Genomic DNA, 20,532 nt, shown 5'->3' with positions numbered 1-20,532 from the left:
CACGTCAAAAAAGTTTTGACGTGCCATTTTTGACACGTCAAAAACATTTTTGACGTAGCAAAATTTCAACGTCAAAAATTTTTTTGACGTGTCAAAAATGCCACGTCAAAAAATGTTTATTTGACGTGTTGCTAGTGACACGTCAAAAACTTTTGACGTGTCACTATAGACACGTCAAAAAACTGGGTTTTTTGACACCTACCCTTTTGACCGTTGATGAACGTAAAAAACGACGCGTCAAAAACCCCTGGTAAAAAATTAACCCCATTTTTGTAGTGATACCACCAAATTTGTGCAATGATAACAATTGGATGGGACTCGCTCTATGTGCCTCTTTTTCAATGGGTGGGGATCAAGAAACCATCTTCGACAATTTGGTTTCAGAAATTCCGCACTTCCTATAAGTGGGAAGTACCCTCTAATTTTCTATTTTAAGGGGCTGGGATCCAAAGAAGCGAAAGCAAAAAGTTCCTTGTCTTGTGCTAACACATTCATCTCTTCTTTATTTAATGTAACCCATGCTTCAACTCCATCGCCAGATCTTGTGTCCATTAGAATAAACGCTGTTGGGAACACACTCTCCGTGTCGCCGCTTGAACCAATACCGCTTATCCATGTTGGCTTTCCCCACCCGAAATCGATGTCATAGATACCAAAGTTACACCAACTGGTAACCGCAATGAAGTTCATTCCAAAAGAACTGTCTATACCTGAGAGTTCTTCTGTTGTTGCTTTCATAACTTCACAAAGATTGGAAAACCCTCCCTCACCTTGTAGGCTTTTTACAAAATCAGAGTTGACTTTCACTATGGCTTCTCTAAGCTTGCTCACCATGCAAGCTAAATCTGTCTCCTCAGCCATGCATAATGCGCCTGCTCCCCAAAATAAATTTCCCATGGAAGAGTCTGCGAATTGTGGATCTGCTCTTCGGCGAAAATTCACTGAGTGGGTAAGATAGCTTGGCTTTTGAACGCCGGAAGTGGCCTTTAAAGCGGTCATGATGGATTTCCATAGGAGCGCTGAAACAACCTCAACTCTTGTTGGGTTCGGCACGCTTGAGCTGGTCGCTTTGGCTTTTAGTGATGCAACGGCTGAGCCATCAAACACAACTCTCCTTACGACACACCTGCCTGATTTGTAGGCCTTGGCAAAAGTCGTCATGACTGCCTCTTTAGAGAACGCATTGTTTTGTGGGAAAATTGACGTGGCATCAAAATTAGGGTATACAAGCTCAGAGGCCTTACGAGCAATGGCTGCCCAACCATTGAGAAATGCACTGAAGGCAGTTCCATCAGCGACCATGTGGCAGACAAGAACACCAATGGCAAAACCGCCGCATGCAAAGCTCGTTACTTTTATCAAAGCAACATAATCTCCCTCAACTGGATCTTGAAAATTCTTCTCTTGTGGAAAAAATTGGTTCAATGATACAATATCAGGCTCTCTGATGCAATCAACAAGATGACACTTTGAATAACCTTCTAAATAAAAAACTCCCTCGTCATTACAATCGATGGTGAGTTCATCTTTGATTTTGCCAGCTAAAGGGTAAAAGCGAGTTAGGTTTTCAGATAGGGATTGCTTGAGCAGCTGGGATCTTTGAGAGATAATATCATCAACGTTAAGAGAATGGCTTGTGCTTTCGTTCATGGGATAAAAGAGGATCACAGGAATATAGATGGATGAATGGACCTGGTCCAGGAGGGAGATCTTATACGTTTTCAGGTTCGGAGGTGTTGGAGAAGAGGGTTTGATGCACTGTTTCGAAATAATTTCCACCTCCATTTTCATCTTTAATTCCTTGAAGAAGATATGGAAAGCTAACAAATTAAAAGGATGGCTTTCACAAGCAGGTAGCGCAAGTTACTTGAAAATAGGTGGTGATTGGAGTTGTGCTGAACAGTCATCGCGTACATGTATTAATATATATACAGCCTCGAGGCTCACAGATAAGGGTTGAAAATTCATAATCTAATTTGTCGCTACTCACGTAAGCATGCAAATACTAAGTAAGTCCATTAGTGATGTGGGGCAAGTGGGGGTGCGCTAATTGTCAAAGTCAACGATGGTGTGATTAATATTTAATAGTCAAATATGTCTAAACAGTGATTTGTACGTGCAAATACAATTTTGAGTTTTTTACGTGGAATGAAAGGATAAGGATATATATATATATAGTATACCCACAATTTTAATAATTTTTTGTTTTTTTTTTCTTTTCATTGAAAATGCTGTATATTAAAATGATGACAAGTTACCGATGATAATTGAAGTATATTTTAGCTAAAAATTGTCTTTTGTTTGACTGAAAAAGAAGTACTTATTTAAAAGTGAAGAAAAATCATTTTAGAGGAAAATTCTTTTTCACTATCTCTGTAATAGGCCACTTTTTTTAATAGGTATTGTTTTTAAAGCGGTTTGATCGAAAAAATACATGATTTCACATAATTTTAAAATTTACTATCTCTTTAAAAGTGATTGATGTGATACAAAATAGAAAGTGAAAAAAATTTATGGGCCTAACTCATCTCATAAAATCGGTTCAATAAGAGATGGTTGACCATTCCTTATAAACATACTCAAGATCTTGTTCACAAACAATTTAGGACTATTTCTCAACATAAAGAATATTTTATTTTATTTACAAGATAAGAAGGAAGAAAATTGTTTGTTAATATAAAGAAATAAGGTTGACGTTTTTAGGAGAGATGAGAACCCTTTTTTGGTAAATGTGTTTGCAGTGTCCGTCTGAATTAGAGTAATTATATTTATCATTCTCAATTACTCTCATCTTCTAAAGTTTATGAAACGATGGAGTAAGGCGGAGATTACTCATCCCAATTATTACCATGTATTGATTTTGAATAAAAAATAATAAATACTATAATTCTATTTAACATTCCTCTACCAAAACTTTTTTTTGATACTCTCAACAATTAATTAAAAAAATGGCATATGACAACTGTAGGTTTTTGTTTGAATTTTTGACTCTACAATAATACAATAGAAGATATATAATGTCTGTTTATAATCTGTGTCAATTGCTTCAATTCCACGTCCCTTTCCCTTGGATCACGAAAAATCAAATTCGTTGGCGGTCTGTATAGGCGGCATTCATATCATTATCGGGTCTATAAAGGCGTTTGTCATAGTGGACTTTTAGAGGCCAGGCCCTGGTATGCACTGTAGCCCTGGTATGCACTGTAGTGCTTTTTTTTTTTTTTTTTTTTTAGGAATATGTATTTGGTTAGTTTCAGTGAAAATATTTTGTGAAAAAAAGTAATGGAATATATTTTATAAAAAAAATGTAAAAAATTCATTTTGTAGTAATTTTTTTATTTGAATAATAATAATAAAAAAAAAATGATTGATATGGTATAAAAAGTAGAAATATTTGAATTAATTTTGAGGTGAAGGTATTTATTTTTTGGGATTGAGGAAGAGGCCCAATAGAGAATCAGTCTGTTCCGTTGGCAAACACTAAATACGACAGGTTGTTGTTGTTGTTCTATATTAATACAATAATATCACTAAATACGTTTAGAAATTTCTTCCTTTCAAACTTAATTTGGTTAATGAAAATTTGTTATTATGGATAGTGAAGTCATGGAAATTGGGTTCATCTTTTGCATATATAAAATTATAAATTACAAAAAATTTGTAGATAACACTATATATATATATATATATATATATATATGAAATATTTAACTTTGGAGGCTCGTTTGGTTTATGAAATAGGACAGTTGGAAAAGAATGAAAATAGTTATTTCTTTGTTTGTTAAAATCTAATTCATAAGGATAACTATTCCATTAGAATAATTATTTCCTTACTAAGAAGAATAACTATTTTTTTTTAGGGGAATACACAATTTTTTTCACAAAAAAAAAAAAAAAAAAATACTCATTATTTTTTTATTATCGTTCAAACTAAAAAAAATCTTGAAACCCTTGCAACCAATCGAATGAGTGGTCATTGACAAATTTATGTGAATGTTAAATGGTCACACATCATCTCATTATCTTCTATCACCTTCAAATTTATGTGACAAGTATGTGAATTGTTTGTATTTCAACGGTAGGTATGGCACGCGACAACGCAAATTTCAAACTACGACCACTGGCGACATGGGTAGAAGATGAAAATTCAAACATGATATTCAATAAAGCACGGATGTGTTCGATAAATTTTCTGAAGAGTTAAGACGTATTAATTTCTATGTGTTTTGATGTGACCAGTGATAGAGTTTGGATTGTGGTCCTTAGAGAGAGATAAAGATTTAAAAATTATAACTAACAAAATAAATAAGTAATTAATTCAACAAAATTTAATAGAATCATTGTGGTATACTTGTATAATATATAATTGAACTTAATTGGTAGTTGTTTCAAACTTGAGAGTCAGAAAATTGAAATGCAACTCAATCGCAACTCAATGTTTTAATATATATATATATATATATATATACTTTAGGTTTTCTTTTCTATTTTTGCCGAACTCTTTTTTAAGTTTTTTGTCGGCCATGTTAAACTACCAAAACATTTTTTTTTTTTTTTAATGTTTCTGTTGAATTTGGGGACATTGACATTTTGTTGGTAGATTAGAATGCACATTGACAAAATTAATTAATTAGTAGTTTAGATAGACATTAACAAAAGGCAGTAGTTCACCTTAAAAAAAAAAAAAAAAGGTAATAGTTTGAAGAATATGTGTACTTTTTCCTAAATTGTTTTTATTACTTTACTAGATTGATTTGTTTTTATTACTTTAGTATATATAATAAATGTTTACTCAAGGCTTGCATAAACAGAAAAAATCAAAATCAAAATAGACCAAACGGGTAATTCTCAAAGGTGGAGATATATCTTACATATTATTTTATCATTTACTATAAAAATAAGATCAGGATCCTCGATATTTTGTAGGATAATTTTGCGTTAGAGTTTTTAGAATCAGTTGGGCTTAATCCCATCCCAATGCATGAGATACAATGAATGAAAAATCAAGGATTATCTATTGATGCAAATATTAAGGTGACAAATCTAAATGAATAAAGTTTTTTTTTTTTTTTGTATTATAAATTGGGTTGGATGGAGTTTCTTCAACCTAGTCTATTAAAGTGACATGTCTTTAAAGCATGTGATTCTCATATATATATATTTGTAATAAAATTAACGTAATATGTTATTCTCATATATATTTTTAAAAATGCATGTGAGAATCATGTGCTCTATAGACTTATGTCAAATTTTTTAGGCTATGTTACAAGAGTTTCATTTGACTCAATTTAAACCTTATCCTACCAAAACATTTTAATCAAAAGTAATGTATGGTTGGCTCATTGGCTAAGCCAATTAGATGGCCACCTAAAACCCCAATTAACAATAGTATAATTAAGTTTTGTTTAACAAAAATAATATTTTAAGTACCCAATTAACTTTGTTTAATGTTTAAAATAAAGTAAATTTTGTTTTGCGCAGATAAAATTCACATGAAAGGAACTATATATGAGTTGCTCAACACAAAATATGTCATTCGTTGAAACTAATTATCTTGGAATTGTCACGTCAACATGTGAGATAATTTTGAGATAAATATGTGGTATATAACGTTACTCCTATTTTGCATTACTGACATGATAGTGCCGATCAAGCTAATTAATCGGGCATCAAAATTAGGACATACAAGTTTTGACGAATAATTCCAGAAGTCACTCTCTTGTTCTTCTTGTGTCACTTTAAGAATGAGCTAGCTTATAAAATCACTATTTGGTTAAAATTTAATAATAATCAATCACAAGGCCAATGATAATTTAGAAGCCACATCACTTTTTAAATGACACAAAAGAAAAACAAAAATAACTTCTAACATAACTCCAAGTTAACAGGCCTTCCTAACAGTGGCTGCCCAACCATTGAGAAGGACACAAAAGCAGTTCCATCAGCGATCGATCGTGTAAGAAACAAGGACACCATTAATGGCAATACCACCGCATGCAAATTAAGCTAGCTGGTCACTTGTATCATATCATAGCTACATAATCTCCTGCTGTTAGTTCTTTAAAAGTCATCTCTTGCGGAAAAACTAAGAATAGGCTGGTTGAGGCTTGTTCAGTTTGCATTAGCTTCTAATTATAAAACCACCTCGTCACATATTCTTTAGACCCTCCAAATATTGTTCAGCACAACTCCACTCAGCGCCTCTTTACAAGATACTTGCGCGCTAGCTACATGCTTGTGAAAATCATCCTATTGTTAGCTTTCCATATCTGCTCAAAGGAAAGATGAAAATGGAGGTGGAAATGATTTCCAAAGAGTGCATCAAACCCTCTTCTCCAACACCCCCTAGCCTGAAAACCTACAAGCTCTCCCTCTTGGACCAGGTCTTTCCTTCCGCCTATATTCCTGTGATCTTCTTCTATCCCATGAACAAAAGCATAAGCCATTATTCTGTTGTTGATATTTTCTCTCAAAGATCACACATGCTAAAGCAATCCCTATCAAACACCCTAACTCACTTTTACCCATTTGCTGGCAAAATCAAAGATAGATAATCATCTCTCCATCGACTGTAATGACGATGGGGTTTTACATTTAGAAGCTTATGCAAACTGTCATCTTGTTGACTACCTCAAACAACCTAATCTTGGATCATTGGAAAAACTTGTTCCGCAAGAGATAACTTCTAAAGAACTAATTCCGGGAGATTATCTCGCTATAATAAAAGTGACCAGCTTTGCATGTGGCGCTATTGCCATTGGTCTCCTTGTTTCCCACGTGATCACTGATGGAATTTCCTTGAGTGTCTTTCTCAAAGGTTGGGCAGCCACCGCTGGCAAGGCCTGTGAAACTGTATGTCCTAATTTTGATGACCCATCAATTTTCATACAAAACGAGGCACTCTCTAGAGAAACAATTACAACGGCTTTGTCAAAGTCCTACTAATCAGGCAGGTGTATTGCAAGGAGATTTGTGTTTGATGCCTCAGACATTGCATCACTTAAAGCCAAAGCAACCAGCTCAAGCGTGCAAAACCCGACAAGAGTTGAGGTTGTGTCAGCACTCCTATGGAAATGCACCATGACTGCCTTCAAGGCAACTTCTGGTATTCAAAGGCCAACCTTTATAACCCATGCAGTGAATTTCCGCCCAAGAGCATATCCACCATTCACGGAATCTTCCATGGGAAATTTACTTTGGGGAACAGGCGAATTATATACGGCTAAGGAGATAGATTTAGCAGAGATGGTGAGCAAGCTTAGAGAAGCAATAACGAAAATCAATGTTGATTTTGTGAAAAGCCTACAAGGTGATGAAGAGTTTTTAAATTCTATGAGCTTATGAAAGGAACGACCGTAGGTCTCTTAAGTAATAAAGAATGTTCTTGTGGAATGGATCACATTGCGGTTACTAGTTGGTGTAACTTTGGTCTCTATGACATTGATTTTGGGTGGGGAAAGCCAATGTGGGTTAGCGGTGTTGGTTCAAATGGTGATCCAGAGACCGCGTTCCCAAATACGATAATGCTAATGGGTACAAGATCCGGCCATGGAATAGAAGCATGGGTTTGGTTAGATAAAGAAGATATGATTGTGTTAGCACAAGATAAGGAGCTTCTTGCTTTCACATCTTTGGATCCTAGTCCCATATAATAGAAAATTAATGGTATATATTTTGAGTAATTCTAACAATGATTCTTGTGTCACTTTAAGAATATGGTAGCTTTTAAAATCATCATTTGATTAAATTTAATAATAATCAATCACAAGGCCAATAATAATTTTAGAAATCATATTATTCTTGGAGAAACACAAGAGTGGCTTCTAGCATTACTTATATATTTCTCTCATGTGATGTGGATATCATGTGATAATTTAATGTCGGGCATGGCACACATATGAAGAAACTATTAGACTGTAAATATTATAATGTTGTGTAATCCTAATCCTATCAAACTATTGTTCAAATAAGAGAAGCGGTTTCCTATTGAACTTCTACTTTGATGGCAAGAAAATTTCCATTAATTTCCGAGGATCATGATCAACCTACAAAGAGCGATTACAATCACGACAAGGGGTCCGTTTGGCAAACCCTTTTCCCTTTCTTTTTTTACTGTTTACGCCACATTCTCTTTTTTTTTTCACTCTTTATATCACATTATTCACTTTTTATTACTATTCAAATTTAAAATAAAAAATAAAAAAATAAAATCCATTTCACTTTTAAATACAAAAAAAAATTCAAAAATTTATACGGCATCAGCTACCATATCTAAGGAAAAAGGGTTTGGGAAACAGACCCAAAATCTCACTCAAATCGCACTATAATCAAAGGTTTATTTTGGGCCAATTTGGGCCGCATCATGTTTCTAGGGCGAGGCCTTGGGTCTGTTTGCCTCTGGCCCATGTGGTCCTAGTGGCTAGGATCTGGTGGATGCGCGTGCATGCTAAAATAATTCAAGATTTTCCCGAGAAAATCCATTTTCCCGTGAAAATGTCTCTCTTTAGGTAAACCCTAGACGAAACTGCTAGGGCTTTGCATCAACGAGCTTAAGCTCTATTGAGGAGGAAGTCCCCGAAAACATGCATAGACCACTGTGAGTGTGATTTCTTTACTCCAAGTATTGGCATTAATCCGTACATGCCCCGAGATCACCTTCTTACATGCTGCTTTCTTTCACAGAGCGAGGGTTCCTCTGAGGTCAATTGCGGAATCGTTGTGCAAATCGAAACCGCGCGAACATGTATTCTTCTGTGCTATGAATTTAAGTGATTCAGTTCCATGTGAATGGTTATCTATATCGGTAATGCTCAGTGTTCGGTTGCTGAGAAAATCTTGGAAAGTAAAGAACCTCAAAATCTTGGATTCCAAATTTAGTTGTGGCGAACTTTTTCAAGGCGAAACTTCATTTTTCCTTAGTTTCTCTGAGCAACCAAAAGAAAAGATTAATGAATGTAACTTTTTTCAGATAAATTATGTTAAGTTCTCACATTATGGTGAAAGGAAAGCAATTTACAAGTAACATCTGGGATTTGGAGTGTTGATCGTTCTTTCTTCGGTTTAACAGCCATTACTGTTACAGGGACGAAGAAATGTTGCTGAAAATCTGGGATTTTCTCGAGCCCATACAACATCAAAGGGTAACAATAATTTAACAAAGCTTCCATTTGCAACATACTTCTAATATGTTATTTAAGCTGTTTACTTGTGCAAAATAATTTGTGCCCAAATATCAACACTTACGTATTGTGTTGGATCGACGCTTTTTAAAAATTTTGTTTACAACCAAAAGAATTTGCATCTGCATCCAAGTTCAGAAATTGGGGTAGTATTGTTCTGTCTGTGGTCAACATGTGAAAATTATACGTATGTGCTTGAAACATAATTGCTGGCTGTTTTAAGTGTAATACTCACTTATGGGGCCTTATAATTTAATTTTCTACTATCTAAACTTTTTGGGTCATATAACATAGTTTTCTACCATCTATATCCAACACAAAGCCTTTGCTCCTTTTAATTGGGGTTGGCTTGTAAATCTGTTTCATCATTCTGCTTATTCTAATCCATATTTTCTTTCAAATCAGACGTTTAGCGTGTCCTTTCTACATGTATGAATTAATGCATGCAATAATCTTAAGTTCTGATATAGTACATACAAAAAAGTGATTAATCAACTTTGTGTTCAATTTTTTTTTTAAAGAAATCTTGAGTGTAGAATTCCTACTGCAGGTCTGGAGTTCTTGGTGTATGGAACAGAATCAACTACAAGATCCATGCAGATGCAAATTGTTGATGCACTTCGCTGCGGTGAGAGAAGCAAAGCTTCTAATCTGCTTTTAGATCTTGGTCATGGAAACCACTCATTGAGACCTGCTGATTTTGTTCATATTCTTAACTACTGTGCTAGATCACCTGATCCACTGGTAAGCAGAATGACACGGAATTTTAGTAGAGTCAGGTGTTTGTGTGTGGAGGTGGACATCTGCAACAGATCACCTATCAGCATGATCAAATTAAGTAATTGGTATTTGCATCTCATCGCATTTCTTGTCTCCCCCAATTCCACATCTATGTTCATTCATATCCTCACTGTGGCCCCCACAATGAGAGAATTCTAGCTCCACCCCTGTTTGTAGAGAGTGAAGGAAAAAAATTAACAAATCATGCATACACAGTTTAAGCAGATTTGTGTATAACTTGATTTAGTGGAGAACTCTCTGTCAATGCATCTAATGATGGGTAACTGTACCATGCTTCCATTGAATTTGCCTCACTCTTGGCCGGTGAAGATGGTATCCTCTACCTTTTGTCATGCATGAGAATGCTCACTATTGTTATACCCTCCGGTCTTGTACTCATAGGTTAATACTTTTTATATGTAACATTTATGACTCTTCATTTTGGCGTGCAGTTTGTCATGGAAATTTGGAGGTTAATGGAGGAAAGAGAGATTGGCCTGAACAACATATGCTATTTTCTTATCATACGAGCTCTCTGCAAAGGGGGTTACTTGGAGGAGGTATAAGCCTATTAAACAAACTTAAGTGGTATCTTTATATGCTGGTTATAGTATTAGTTGCTTAGTTTGATGTCATACACACAATGTTATCAATTTCTAATTTTGTTTCCTGGACTGATGGTGGTAAAAATGGTTTATCTGGCTGTATCGTAGGAAGTTGATTGATTAACTGGTGTGGCTAGGTTTTTGCGCGCGCGGGGGTTGGGGGGTGTAGTCATGGGTACTGTCTGAAATTGCACTTGCAGTTATTTCTATAGGGTGTATGTACCATTAGATTGCTTGTTAATTGATACAAGTGGAGTCTACTTGTAAACTGCTGCAGTTATAATGAACCTAGTATTTTTGTGTCTTGTATTTTTTCAGGCATATAATTTGATAAATTTTCTTGGAGAAAGGCACGGCATTTATCCAATTCTATCTGTGTACAATGGTTTCCTGAGAGCCTGTGCCAAAATGCGAAGTATAGTTCATGCCAACCAATGTTTGGATCTGATGGAGCACAGAATGGTGGGGAAGAATGAAGTTACATATTCAGAGCTGCTCAAGGTGTGTAAACTTAAAGAGTGTTGGTGTTGGTATGATTCTTGTTATTCTTTACTCTCTCGCTCTTCTTCTCTTAGCAGTGTCTTGAGTACAATAGTAAGGCACTTGACAATTTTTGTTGTTTCCTTTTTCATGTTTTTACTGTTAATTTTGTAACATCTTAAAGAATGCTCACATAGGAAGCAATTTTAGTTATGGTCTAAAGGGGTTGTGGCTTGAAACGATTGGTGTTATAATGCTTGACATAAACGTTTTAATTTATGAAAAACTAGATCCCATTGGATTATACATGCCAGTTAATGAATAATTTTTAACAGCAAAATTTTCTGTGCTTAAAATCGCTCTTGGGATATTTTCTATCCGGTATTTTTGTGGTAGAAACTAACATTGGTGGTTGCAATTTTAGTTAGTAGAATCTTACTCTAGTTTTGTTTCATCATCTATGCTGTGAAACATTGGAGGAAGATAAGAGCTAAACTTGTTTTGGAGTCTATTAAATGGTGAATATTCTTTCCTGTGTGTTTTCTTTGTTCCAGCTTGCAGTTTGGCAGCAAAATGTCTCTGCCGTTCATGAAATTTGGAGGGAGTATGTAAAACACTACAGTTTCACCATATTTTCTCTGCAAAAGTTTGTTCGGTCTTTTTCAAGGTTGGGAGACTTAAAATCTGCATATGAGACTTTACAACATATGGTGGCTTTAGCCATCAGGAGAATCATTTTTGTTAATAGAACTGCTGAAGGAAAGCTATATTCTTCAAGATTGGACATTCCTATACTTTCAAATGATGGATTAGGAAGGAAATTTGACTTGGAGGGAAATGAACATTCTGTTCCTTCCATACACTGTAGGAAGATTGATACTTATCCTAGTAACATAGAGCAATGTACTCCTCCTAGCATGGGAAATAGGGAAGCTGAGAGTGGCGGACTAGGTATGCTTAATAAATATGAAAACAGGCTTGTTATGAAGGTTTTGAGGTGGTCATTCAGTGATGTGATACACGCATGTGCACAAGCTCGAAATTGTGGGTTGGCAGAGCAGTTAATCCTACAGGTAGGATAACTGGATTATTTAAGCTTGTCATTGGTTTATTCTGTTTGAAACCTTCTCTTCTGATGAACAAATCTTTATTGCAGCAGAAATCACTAAACATGGAAATAGTTTTTTATTGAAAATTATGTTATTGTAGGCGGAAATTTTAGATTTTAATATCTTTAACTTTCGTGTTCCTTTTGTCTCTCTCAACAGCGAAGAGTCAAAAACTGTATTCCCTTTTACATAAATAATTTTGTTTTTTGTTTTCAGTCTTCATTACTGCTTCACTTTTTAGTTTCATATGCATTTGATTCGTAATCAAATCAGCCTCTAATTTTGTACTAAAGTAATTTCTGTCTAGATGAAAAATCTCAGGTTGCAACCGTCAAGCCATACATATGATGGTTTTGTTAGAGCAGTTGTTTCTGAGAGAGGTTACATTGATGGCATGGAAGTGGTAAGTTATATTTGTTTATTGCATACATCAGTTGTCTTCATAACTTGTTTCTACCAACTTGCTGAATTTCTTTATTGTCCTCTTTGGACTTCTTTTACATAGAGATGTTTTCTTCGAAAAGGTATAAGTAGACCACTAGACTCTATCCTTTATAATAGATTAGATTGAGTTTAAAGTGTAAAAGTAACACATTAATCAGATTGTGACAAAACTTTGTCTGCTAATTCCATTTTCGTCCTTCGAAAAGGTTCTGTTCAGACTGCGTTTTTAGAAAACGGTGGTTCGAAAATATAAAAAAATTTATATTTGCAAATTTCAACTGTAAATAAATCTCTTAATTAAAGTAACTAAATTCTATAATTTAGAGTAATCAAATCAAATGAAGAGTGTAAAGGTTCGTTAGGAGTTTAATTGGAAAAAGGTCCATCGATCAGGGGTCGATGTTCAAAAGAGGAAGATGCTTGGAAGTTCAAAAGAGGAATATGCTTGGAAATGGATATTGATTATGGTTGAATAGGAATAATAGGATATAGGTAGCCCATGAAAGACTGGTTCACGTACGTACACGTTGGCCGGTTTATATATCTATAGAATGGGTCCAAATTGAGCTTCAACCGACTTTAGATACTCTTCTTCTTTTTTTTTTCTTTTTTTTCTATTTTCTATTTTCTATTTTCAACTTTCAACTTTCCTTGAATGAGAAGCTGATCACGTTCGACCGTTGGTCGAAAAGAGCAGGTTTTTCACAAGCAGCGCAAGTACGCGAAGTTTTTTTTTTTTTTTTTTTAATCAAATAAGAAAAAAGGTTACAGGAGAGGGTATTTCTTATTTCTGATCCGAATGAAAGAGAGAATGGAGGATCCTGTGAGAATACTTCAAAAAACACGATTGGGAACGACCCATTGAGCTAAAGCATGTGCCCTAAAATTGTCACATTGAGACTCTTTCAAAGCATTTTAACTTTGAAATGAAGAGAGAGTTAAACTAATATCAGAAATATAGTTTGCAAAAAACCAAGAAGAAAAAAGAGCAGGGCTATTAATAGCTAAAATAACAAGGAGAGCATCCCCTTCAACCGAAATGAGACCCGAACCCATAGAAGCAGTCAAACGAACCTCCAAAAGGGCTACATGAGCTTCACCTTGCAAAATATAAGTGGAAACAAGTTTATGAGTAGTAGCTGCAAAAATGAAACCATTTTCATCACTGATCACCACTGCGCAAGTACACAGAGTTGGAATATATGGGAAATGCTAGGTGTTTTTCTAGCATTCTCCTGGTGTCCTCCCAACTGTAATGTGACTTTTAAAATCACAAATAGATTAAAAGTCAATAATGATAATTTCAAATTCAACGGTAATTTTAAAAGTCACATTATAGTTGGGAAGGACACTAGAAGAACACCTAACATTTCCCATAACATATATAGCCAATCGATCATCAAGGTTCACGAGAATTTGATCGGTAACTAGCATCGCCTCACATTTTGATGCAGCGTAGGATTGTAGTGAACAAGAAAAACAGCAAGTAGAAGGGATAAACATTCTTAAGATTGTGAGACTATCACAAGAATCTAAAAAATCTTCTTAAAAACTAGAACTATCTAGGGTTTAAGGAAAAAACACAAAGAAACTCAACTCTGAGTATTTTTATTTAACAAAACTCAATAATAATCATAAACTGAATTGTTAAAGGCTATAAGCATATATTTACAGTCGAAGATTCTTAGTCCTAAGGTAATAATGAAATAAAGTTAATTTAGAAGTACAACTAAACTAAATAAAAGACTAACAAATAAACATAATTCAAATAAAAACTAAAAGATAAGATAGAATAAATGACTAAAATAAAAAAACCTAATAAAAGACTAAAAGATAAAATACGATAAGATAAGATAAGCCTTGAATCTATATCACATTTTGCCTAGAAAAAGTCATGAGCCATTCTCCAATCATTGAAGTCAATGGTTTTGGAATTCATAATGTTGCCCCGATCTCCATGCGGTACCCACTAGCCAAATTATATGTACATGCACATCTCCTAAAAAATATCAAACACAAAGTCATTTCTCTCTCTTGGTTAATTAATTATTGGTATCTCCTTAAGACCTTAACCTAAATGAAGCAAAATATCATAGTCACCTTCATCCATCGCTTTCATACCATTATTGTGATTGAAAAAAAAAAAAAAAAATCCTTTCACAACTTAAAATAATAATAATAATAAAAAATAAAAAAAAATCTAAACTTAGAATCCAAACCGAAGACTCTAGGATTTTATATTTGGAATCCAAATGACATGCAGGCACCCCATAATTAATAAGAGAAGGTAGTTGAATAGTGAACACTCCCCACTGCTCTGGAGCTGGGTCAGCCTGAGTACTCAGCCACCGACAAGCCATCTCAAAAGCACTTAAGGACGGCATGGCTGATATTTAAGTAATTTTTTTTTTTTTTACATGTCCATACAAGAGGTTAGGGTGAAATAAAAATTCGAACTAGTGACTTTCGTTTTATAAGACGTGGTCCTCAACCGATTGAGCTACTCCTTAAGAATAATATTTAAGTAAAGAATATTGATTGCGCGCAATGTAAAGATTCGCAAGCTGGCTGTCTGGATTGAAAGTAAGGAAATTTTAAATAGTATGATATAAATGATTATTTTACCCTAGGACATGCAGTCAATTGCATTTTGGGACACACATATACTTAATTGCTCTTACAAGCCCCTGATGAAGTGAAACAAAACTGCATTTATTTTGTTACTGCCATGCTTTAACAACGAGAATGGTATGAATGATATGTTCTATTGATTGAACAAGGCAGAAAAGAAATACAAAAGCAAAAACCCAAAAAGAAAACGATAGGAGCCAGGATCAAGCTTACATAACAAGAGAATGAAATGATGATCTTCATAGGTGCATGGTAAGTACCCTTTTCTATTTTAAGGGGCTGGGATCCAAAGAAGCGAAAGCAAGAAGTTCCTTGTCTTGTGCTAATGCATTCTTTTCTTCTTTGTTTAATGTAACCCATGCTTCTACTCCATCGCCGGATCTTGTGTCCATTAGAATTAACGATGTTGGGAACACGCTTTCCGTATCGCCGCTTGAACCAACACCGCTTACCCACATCGGCTTTCCCCACCCGAAATCGATGTCATAGATACCAAAATTACACCAACTGGTAACCGCAATGAAGTTCATTCCAAAAGAACTTTCGATACTTGAGAGTTCTTCTGTCGTTGCTTTCATAACTTCACAAAGATTGGAAAACCCTCCCTCACCTTGTAGGCTTTTTACAAAATCAGCGCTGACTTTCACAATGGCTTCTCTAAGCTTGCTCACCATGTAAGCTAAATCTGTCTTCTCAGCTGTGCATAATGCGCCTGCTCCCCAAAATAAATTTCCCATGGAAGAGTCTGCGAATTGTGGATCTGCTCTTCTGCGAAAATTCACGGAGTGGGTAAGATAGTTTGGCTTTTGAACCCCGGAAGTGGCCTTTAAAGCGGTCATGATGGATTTCCATAGGAGCGCTGAAACAACCTCAACTCTTGTTGGGTTCGACACGCTTGAGCTGGTCGCTTTGGCTTTTAGTGATGCAACGGCTGAGCCATCAAACACAACTCTCGTTACAACACACCTGCCTGATTTGTAGGCCTTGGCAAAAGTCGTCATGGCTGCCTCTTTAGAGAACGCATCGTTTTGTGGGAAAATTGACGGGGCATCAAAATTAGGATATACAAGCTCAGAGGCCTTACGAGCAATGGCTGCCCAACCATTGAGAAATGCACTGAAGGCAGTTCCATCAGCGACCATGTGGCAGACAAGAACACCAATGGCAAAACCGCCGCATGCAAAGCTTGTCACTTTTATCAAAGCAACATAATCTCCCTCAACCGGATCTTGAAAAGTCATCTCTTGTGGAAAAAGTTGGTTCAATGATACAATATCAGGCTCTCTGATGCAATCAATAAGATGACACTTTGAATAACCTTCTAAATAAAAAACTCCCTCGTCATTACAATCGATGGTGAGTTCATCTTTGACTTTGCCAGCTAAAGGGTAAAAGCGAGTTAGGTTTTCAGATAGGGATTGCTTGAGCAGCTGGGATCTTTGAGAGATAATATCAGCAACGTTAACAGAATGACTTGTGCTTTCGTTCATGGGATAATAGAGAGTCACAGGAATATAGATGGATGAATGGACCTGGTCCAGGAGGGAGAGCTTATACGTTTTCAGGTTCGGAGGTGTTGGAGAAGAGGGTTTGATGCACTGTTTCGAAATAATTTCCACCTCCATTTTCATCTTTCCTTGAAGAAGATTTGGAAAGCTAACAAATTAAAAGGATGGTTTTCACAAGCAGGTAGCGCAGCAAGTCACTTGAAAATAGGTGGTGATTGGAGTTGCATGTGCTGAACAATAATCGCTTACATGTATTAACATGTATTAATATATATACAGCCTCGAGGCTCACAGATAAGGGTTGAAAATTCATAATCTAATTTGTCGCTACGTCACGTAAGCATGCAAATACTAAGTCCATTAAGTCCATTAGTCATGTGAGTGGGCGTGCGCTAATTGTTAAAGTCAACGATGGTGTGATTAATATTTAATAGTCAAACTAAACAGTGATTTGTACGTGCAAATACAATTTTTGATTTTTTTTGTTTTTTTTTTTGTTTTTCATTGAAAATGCTGCATATTAAAATGATGACAAGTTACCAATGATAATTGAAGTGTATTTTAGCTAAAAATTGTCTTTTGGTTTACCCAAAAAGAAGCACTTATTTAAAAGTGAAGAAAAATCTTTTTATAGGAATTTTTTTTTTTTTGGCTATCTCTGTAATATGCCACTTTTTTTAATAGGTATTATTTTTAAAGCGGTTTGATGCAAAAAATACATGATTTCACATAATTTTAAAATCTACTATCTCTTTAAAAGTGATTGATGTGATACAAAATAGAAAGTGAAGAAATTTATGGGCCTAACTCATCTCATAAAACCGGTTCAATAAGAGATGATTGACTATTCCTTATAAACATGTCTAAGATCTTGTTCACAGACAATTTGAGACTATTTCTTAACAGAAAGAATATTTTATTTTTTTTACAAGATAAGAAGGAAGAAAATTGTTTGTTAATATAAAGAAATAAGGTTGACGTTTTTAGAAGAGATTGAGAACCCTTTTTTGGTAAATGTGCTTGCATTGTTTGTCTGAATTAGAGTAATTATATTCATCACTCTCAATTACTCTCATCTTTTAAAGTTTATGAAACGATGGAGTAAGGCGGAGATTACTCATCCCAATTATTACCATGTATTGATTTTGAATAAAAAATAATAAATACTATAATTCTATTTAACATTCCTCTACCAAAACTTTTTTTTGAAACTCTCAACAATTAATTAAAAAAATGGCATATGACAACTGTAGGTTTTTGTTTGAATTTTTGACTCTACAATAATACAATAGAAGGTATATAATGTCTGTTTATAATCCGTGTCAATTGCTTCAATTCCACGTCCCTTTCCCTTGGAGCACGAAATCAAATTCGTTGGCGGTCCGTATAGGCGGCGTTCTTATCATTATCGGGTCTACAAAGGCGGCAACGGGTCTATAACGGCGTTCGTCATAGAGGACTTTTAGAGGCCAGGCCCAGGGTCTGCACTATAGTGCTTTTATTTTAAGAATATTTGTTTGATCAGTTGTAGTGAAAATATTTTGTGAAAAAAATCAAAAAATATATTTTATATATAAAAATATAAAAAATTTATTTTGTAGTAATTTTTTTATTTGAATAATAATAAAAAAAAAATGATTGATGTGATATAAAAAGTAGAAATATTTAAATTAATTTTGAGGTGAAGGTATTTATTTTTTGGGATTGAGGAAGAGGCTCAGTACAGTACCAGTCCGTTCCATTGACAAACACTAAATACGGCATGTTGTTGTTATTGTTCTATATTAATACAATAATATCACTAAATACGTTTAGAAATTTCTTCCTTTCAAACTTAATTTGGTTAATGAAAATTTGTTATTATGGATAGTGAAGTCATCGGAAACTGGCTTCATCTTTTGCATATATAAAATTATAAATTACAAAAAAAAATTGTAGATAACACTACAAACGAAAATATATATATATATATATATATATATATATATATATGAAATATTTAACATTGGAGGCTCGTTTGGTTTATGAAATAGGATCGCTGAAAAAAAATGGAAATAGTTATTTCTTTGTTTGTTAAAATCTAATTCATAAGGATAACTATTCCATTAGAATAATTATTTCCTTACTAAGAAGAATAACTATTTTTTTTTTTTTTAGAGGAATACACAATGTTTTTCACAAAAAAAAAAAAAAAAATACTCATTATTTTTTTATTATCGTTCAAACTAAAAAAAATCTTGAAACCCTTGCAACCAATCGAATGAGTGGTCAGCCACACGGCTGACGGCTCACACGCAACAAGACTTTGGGAATTGGGGTGGTCATTGACAAATTTTTGTGAATGTTAAATGGTCACACATCATCTCATTATCTTCTATCACCTTCAAATTTATTTGGTATATGTGAATTGTTTGTATTTCAACGGTAGGTATGGCAAGCGATAACGCAAATTTCAAACTACGACCACTGGCGATATGGGTAGAAGATGAAAATTCAAACATGATATTCAATAAATCACGGATGTGTTCGATAAATTTTCTTAAGAGTTAAGACGTATTAATTTCTTTAGGTTTGGATGTGACCAGTGATAGATCGAGTTTGGATTTTGGTCCTTAGATCGAGAGATATAAAGATTTAAAAATAATATTAAACAAAATTTATTAAAAATTATAACTAACAAAATAAATAAGTAATTAATTCAACAAAATTTAATAGAATCATTGTGGTATACTTGTATAATATATAGTTGAACTTAATTGGTAGTTGTTTCAAACTCGAGAGTTAGAAAATTGATATGCAACTCAATCGCAACTCAGTGTTTTAATATATACTTTAGGTTTTCTTTTCTATTTTTGCCGAACTTTTTTTTAAGTTTTTTGTGGGCCATGCTAAACTACCAAAACATATTTTTTTATGTTTTTGTTGAATTTGGGGACATTTACATTTTGTTGGTAGATTAGAATGCACATTGACAAAATTAATTAGCTAGTAGTAGTTTAGATATATAGACATTAACAATAGGTAGTAGTTCACCTAAATTTTTTTATTACTTTGCTAGATTGATTTGTTTTTATTACTTTAGTATATATAATAAATGTTTACTCAAGGCTTGCATAAACAGAAAAAATCAAAATCAAAATAGACCAAACGGTAATTCTCAAAGGTGGAGATATATCTTACATATTATTTTGTCATTTACTATAAAAATAAGATCAGGATCCTCGATATTTTGTAGAATAATTTTGCGTTAGAGTTTTTAGAATCAGTTGGGCTTAATCCCATCCCAATGCATGAGATACAACGAATGAAAAATCAAGGATTATCTATTGATGCAAATATTAAGGTGACAAATCTAAATGAATAAAGATTTTTTTTTTTTTTTTGGTATTATAAATTCGGTTGGATGGAGTTTCTTCGACCTAGTCTATTAAAATGACATGTCTTTAAAGCACGTGATTTTCATATATATATTTGTAATAAAATTAACGTAATATGTGATTCTCATATATATTTTTAAAAATGCATGTGAGAATTGAATCATGTGCTCTATAGATTGATGTCAAATTGTATAGGCTATGTTACAAGAGTTTCATTTGACTCAATTTAAACCTTATCCTACCAAAACATTTTAATCAAAAGTAATGTATGGTTGGCTCATTGGCTAAGCCAATTAGATGGCCACCTAAAACCCCAATTAACAATAGTATAATTAAGTTTTGTTTAGCAAAAATAATATTTTAAGGACCCAATTAACTTTGTTTAATGTTTAAAATAAAGTAAATTTCGTTTTGCGCAA

At 34.1% G+C, this 20,532-nt stretch overlaps 3 protein-coding genes and 1 pseudogene across 10 annotated transcripts; 2 read left to right on the top strand and 2 right to left on the bottom strand.

Annotated features, from left to right (window-relative positions):
• Positions 1–268: 268 nt before the first annotated feature.
• Positions 269–1,872, bottom strand: LOC132190558 (stemmadenine O-acetyltransferase-like). The gene has a single exon (XM_059605585.1). The coding sequence runs from the start codon at positions 1,789–1,791 to the stop codon at positions 427–429; it is 1,365 nt and encodes a 454-aa protein (XP_059461568.1). The 5' UTR covers positions 1,792–1,872; the 3' UTR covers positions 269–426.
• Positions 1,873–6,284: 4,412 nt separating this feature from the next.
• On the top strand, positions 6,285–7,652 carry LOC132189159 (stemmadenine O-acetyltransferase-like; annotated as a pseudogene).
• An 823-nt stretch (positions 7,653–8,475) lies between these two features.
• LOC132189071 (pentatricopeptide repeat-containing protein At1g76280-like) lies at positions 8,476–12,715 on the top strand. Of its 8 annotated transcripts, none has more exons than XM_059603571.1 (8): positions 8,476–8,596; positions 8,683–8,743; positions 9,083–9,140; positions 9,730–9,807; positions 10,412–10,519; positions 10,883–11,065; positions 11,599–12,117; positions 12,461–12,715. In XM_059603571.1, coding segments are annotated over exons 2-8 (1,146 nt in total). In that variant the 5' UTR covers positions 8,476–8,596; positions 8,683–8,741; the 3' UTR covers positions 12,659–12,715. The 8 variants fall into 8 exon arrangements, with proteins under 8 accessions (XP_059459554.1, XP_059459550.1, XP_059459551.1 ...); XM_059603567.1 differs by having other exon boundaries at positions 9,068–9,140; positions 9,730–9,923; positions 12,461–12,714; XM_059603568.1 differs by having other exon boundaries at positions 9,730–9,923; positions 12,461–12,713.
• A 2,614-nt stretch (positions 12,716–15,329) lies between these two features.
• On the bottom strand, positions 15,330–16,962 carry LOC132189070 (stemmadenine O-acetyltransferase-like). Its single transcript, XM_059603566.1, has one exon. The coding sequence runs from the start codon at positions 16,857–16,859 to the stop codon at positions 15,495–15,497; it is 1,365 nt and encodes a 454-aa protein (XP_059459549.1). The 5' UTR covers positions 16,860–16,962; the 3' UTR covers positions 15,330–15,494.
• Positions 16,963–20,532: the final 3,570 nt, after the last annotated feature.

The sequence above is a fragment of the Corylus avellana genome, chromosome ca8, assembly GCF_901000735.1.
Source record: "Corylus avellana chromosome ca8, CavTom2PMs-1.0".
NCBI classification, from domain to species: domain Eukaryota; kingdom Viridiplantae; phylum Streptophyta; class Magnoliopsida; order Fagales; family Betulaceae; genus Corylus; species Corylus avellana.
Note: the sequence above shows the minus strand (reverse complement) of the source record. Positions and strands in the feature narration are given on the sequence as shown.

What these genes read in the sequence shown, in the direction of transcription:
- LOC132189070 (XM_059603566.1), bottom strand. Translation starts at nt 16,859, where the DNA reads ATGAAAATGGAGGTGGAAATTATTTCGAAACAGTGCATCAAACCCTCT.
- LOC132190558 (XM_059605585.1), bottom strand. Translation starts at nt 1,791, where the DNA reads ATGAAAATGGAGGTGGAAATTATTTCGAAACAGTGCATCAAACCCTCT.
- LOC132189071 (XM_059603567.1), top strand. An exon ending in AGCCCATACAACATCAAAGG is followed by an intron (nt 9,141 to 9,729) that starts GTAACAATAATT and finishes TTCCTACTGCAG; the next exon opens with GTCTGGAGTTCTTGGTGTAT. An exon ending in AAGGGGGTTACTTGGAGGAG is followed by an intron (nt 10,520 to 10,882) that starts GTATAAGCCTAT and finishes GTATTTTTTCAG; the next exon opens with GCATATAATTTGATAAATTT.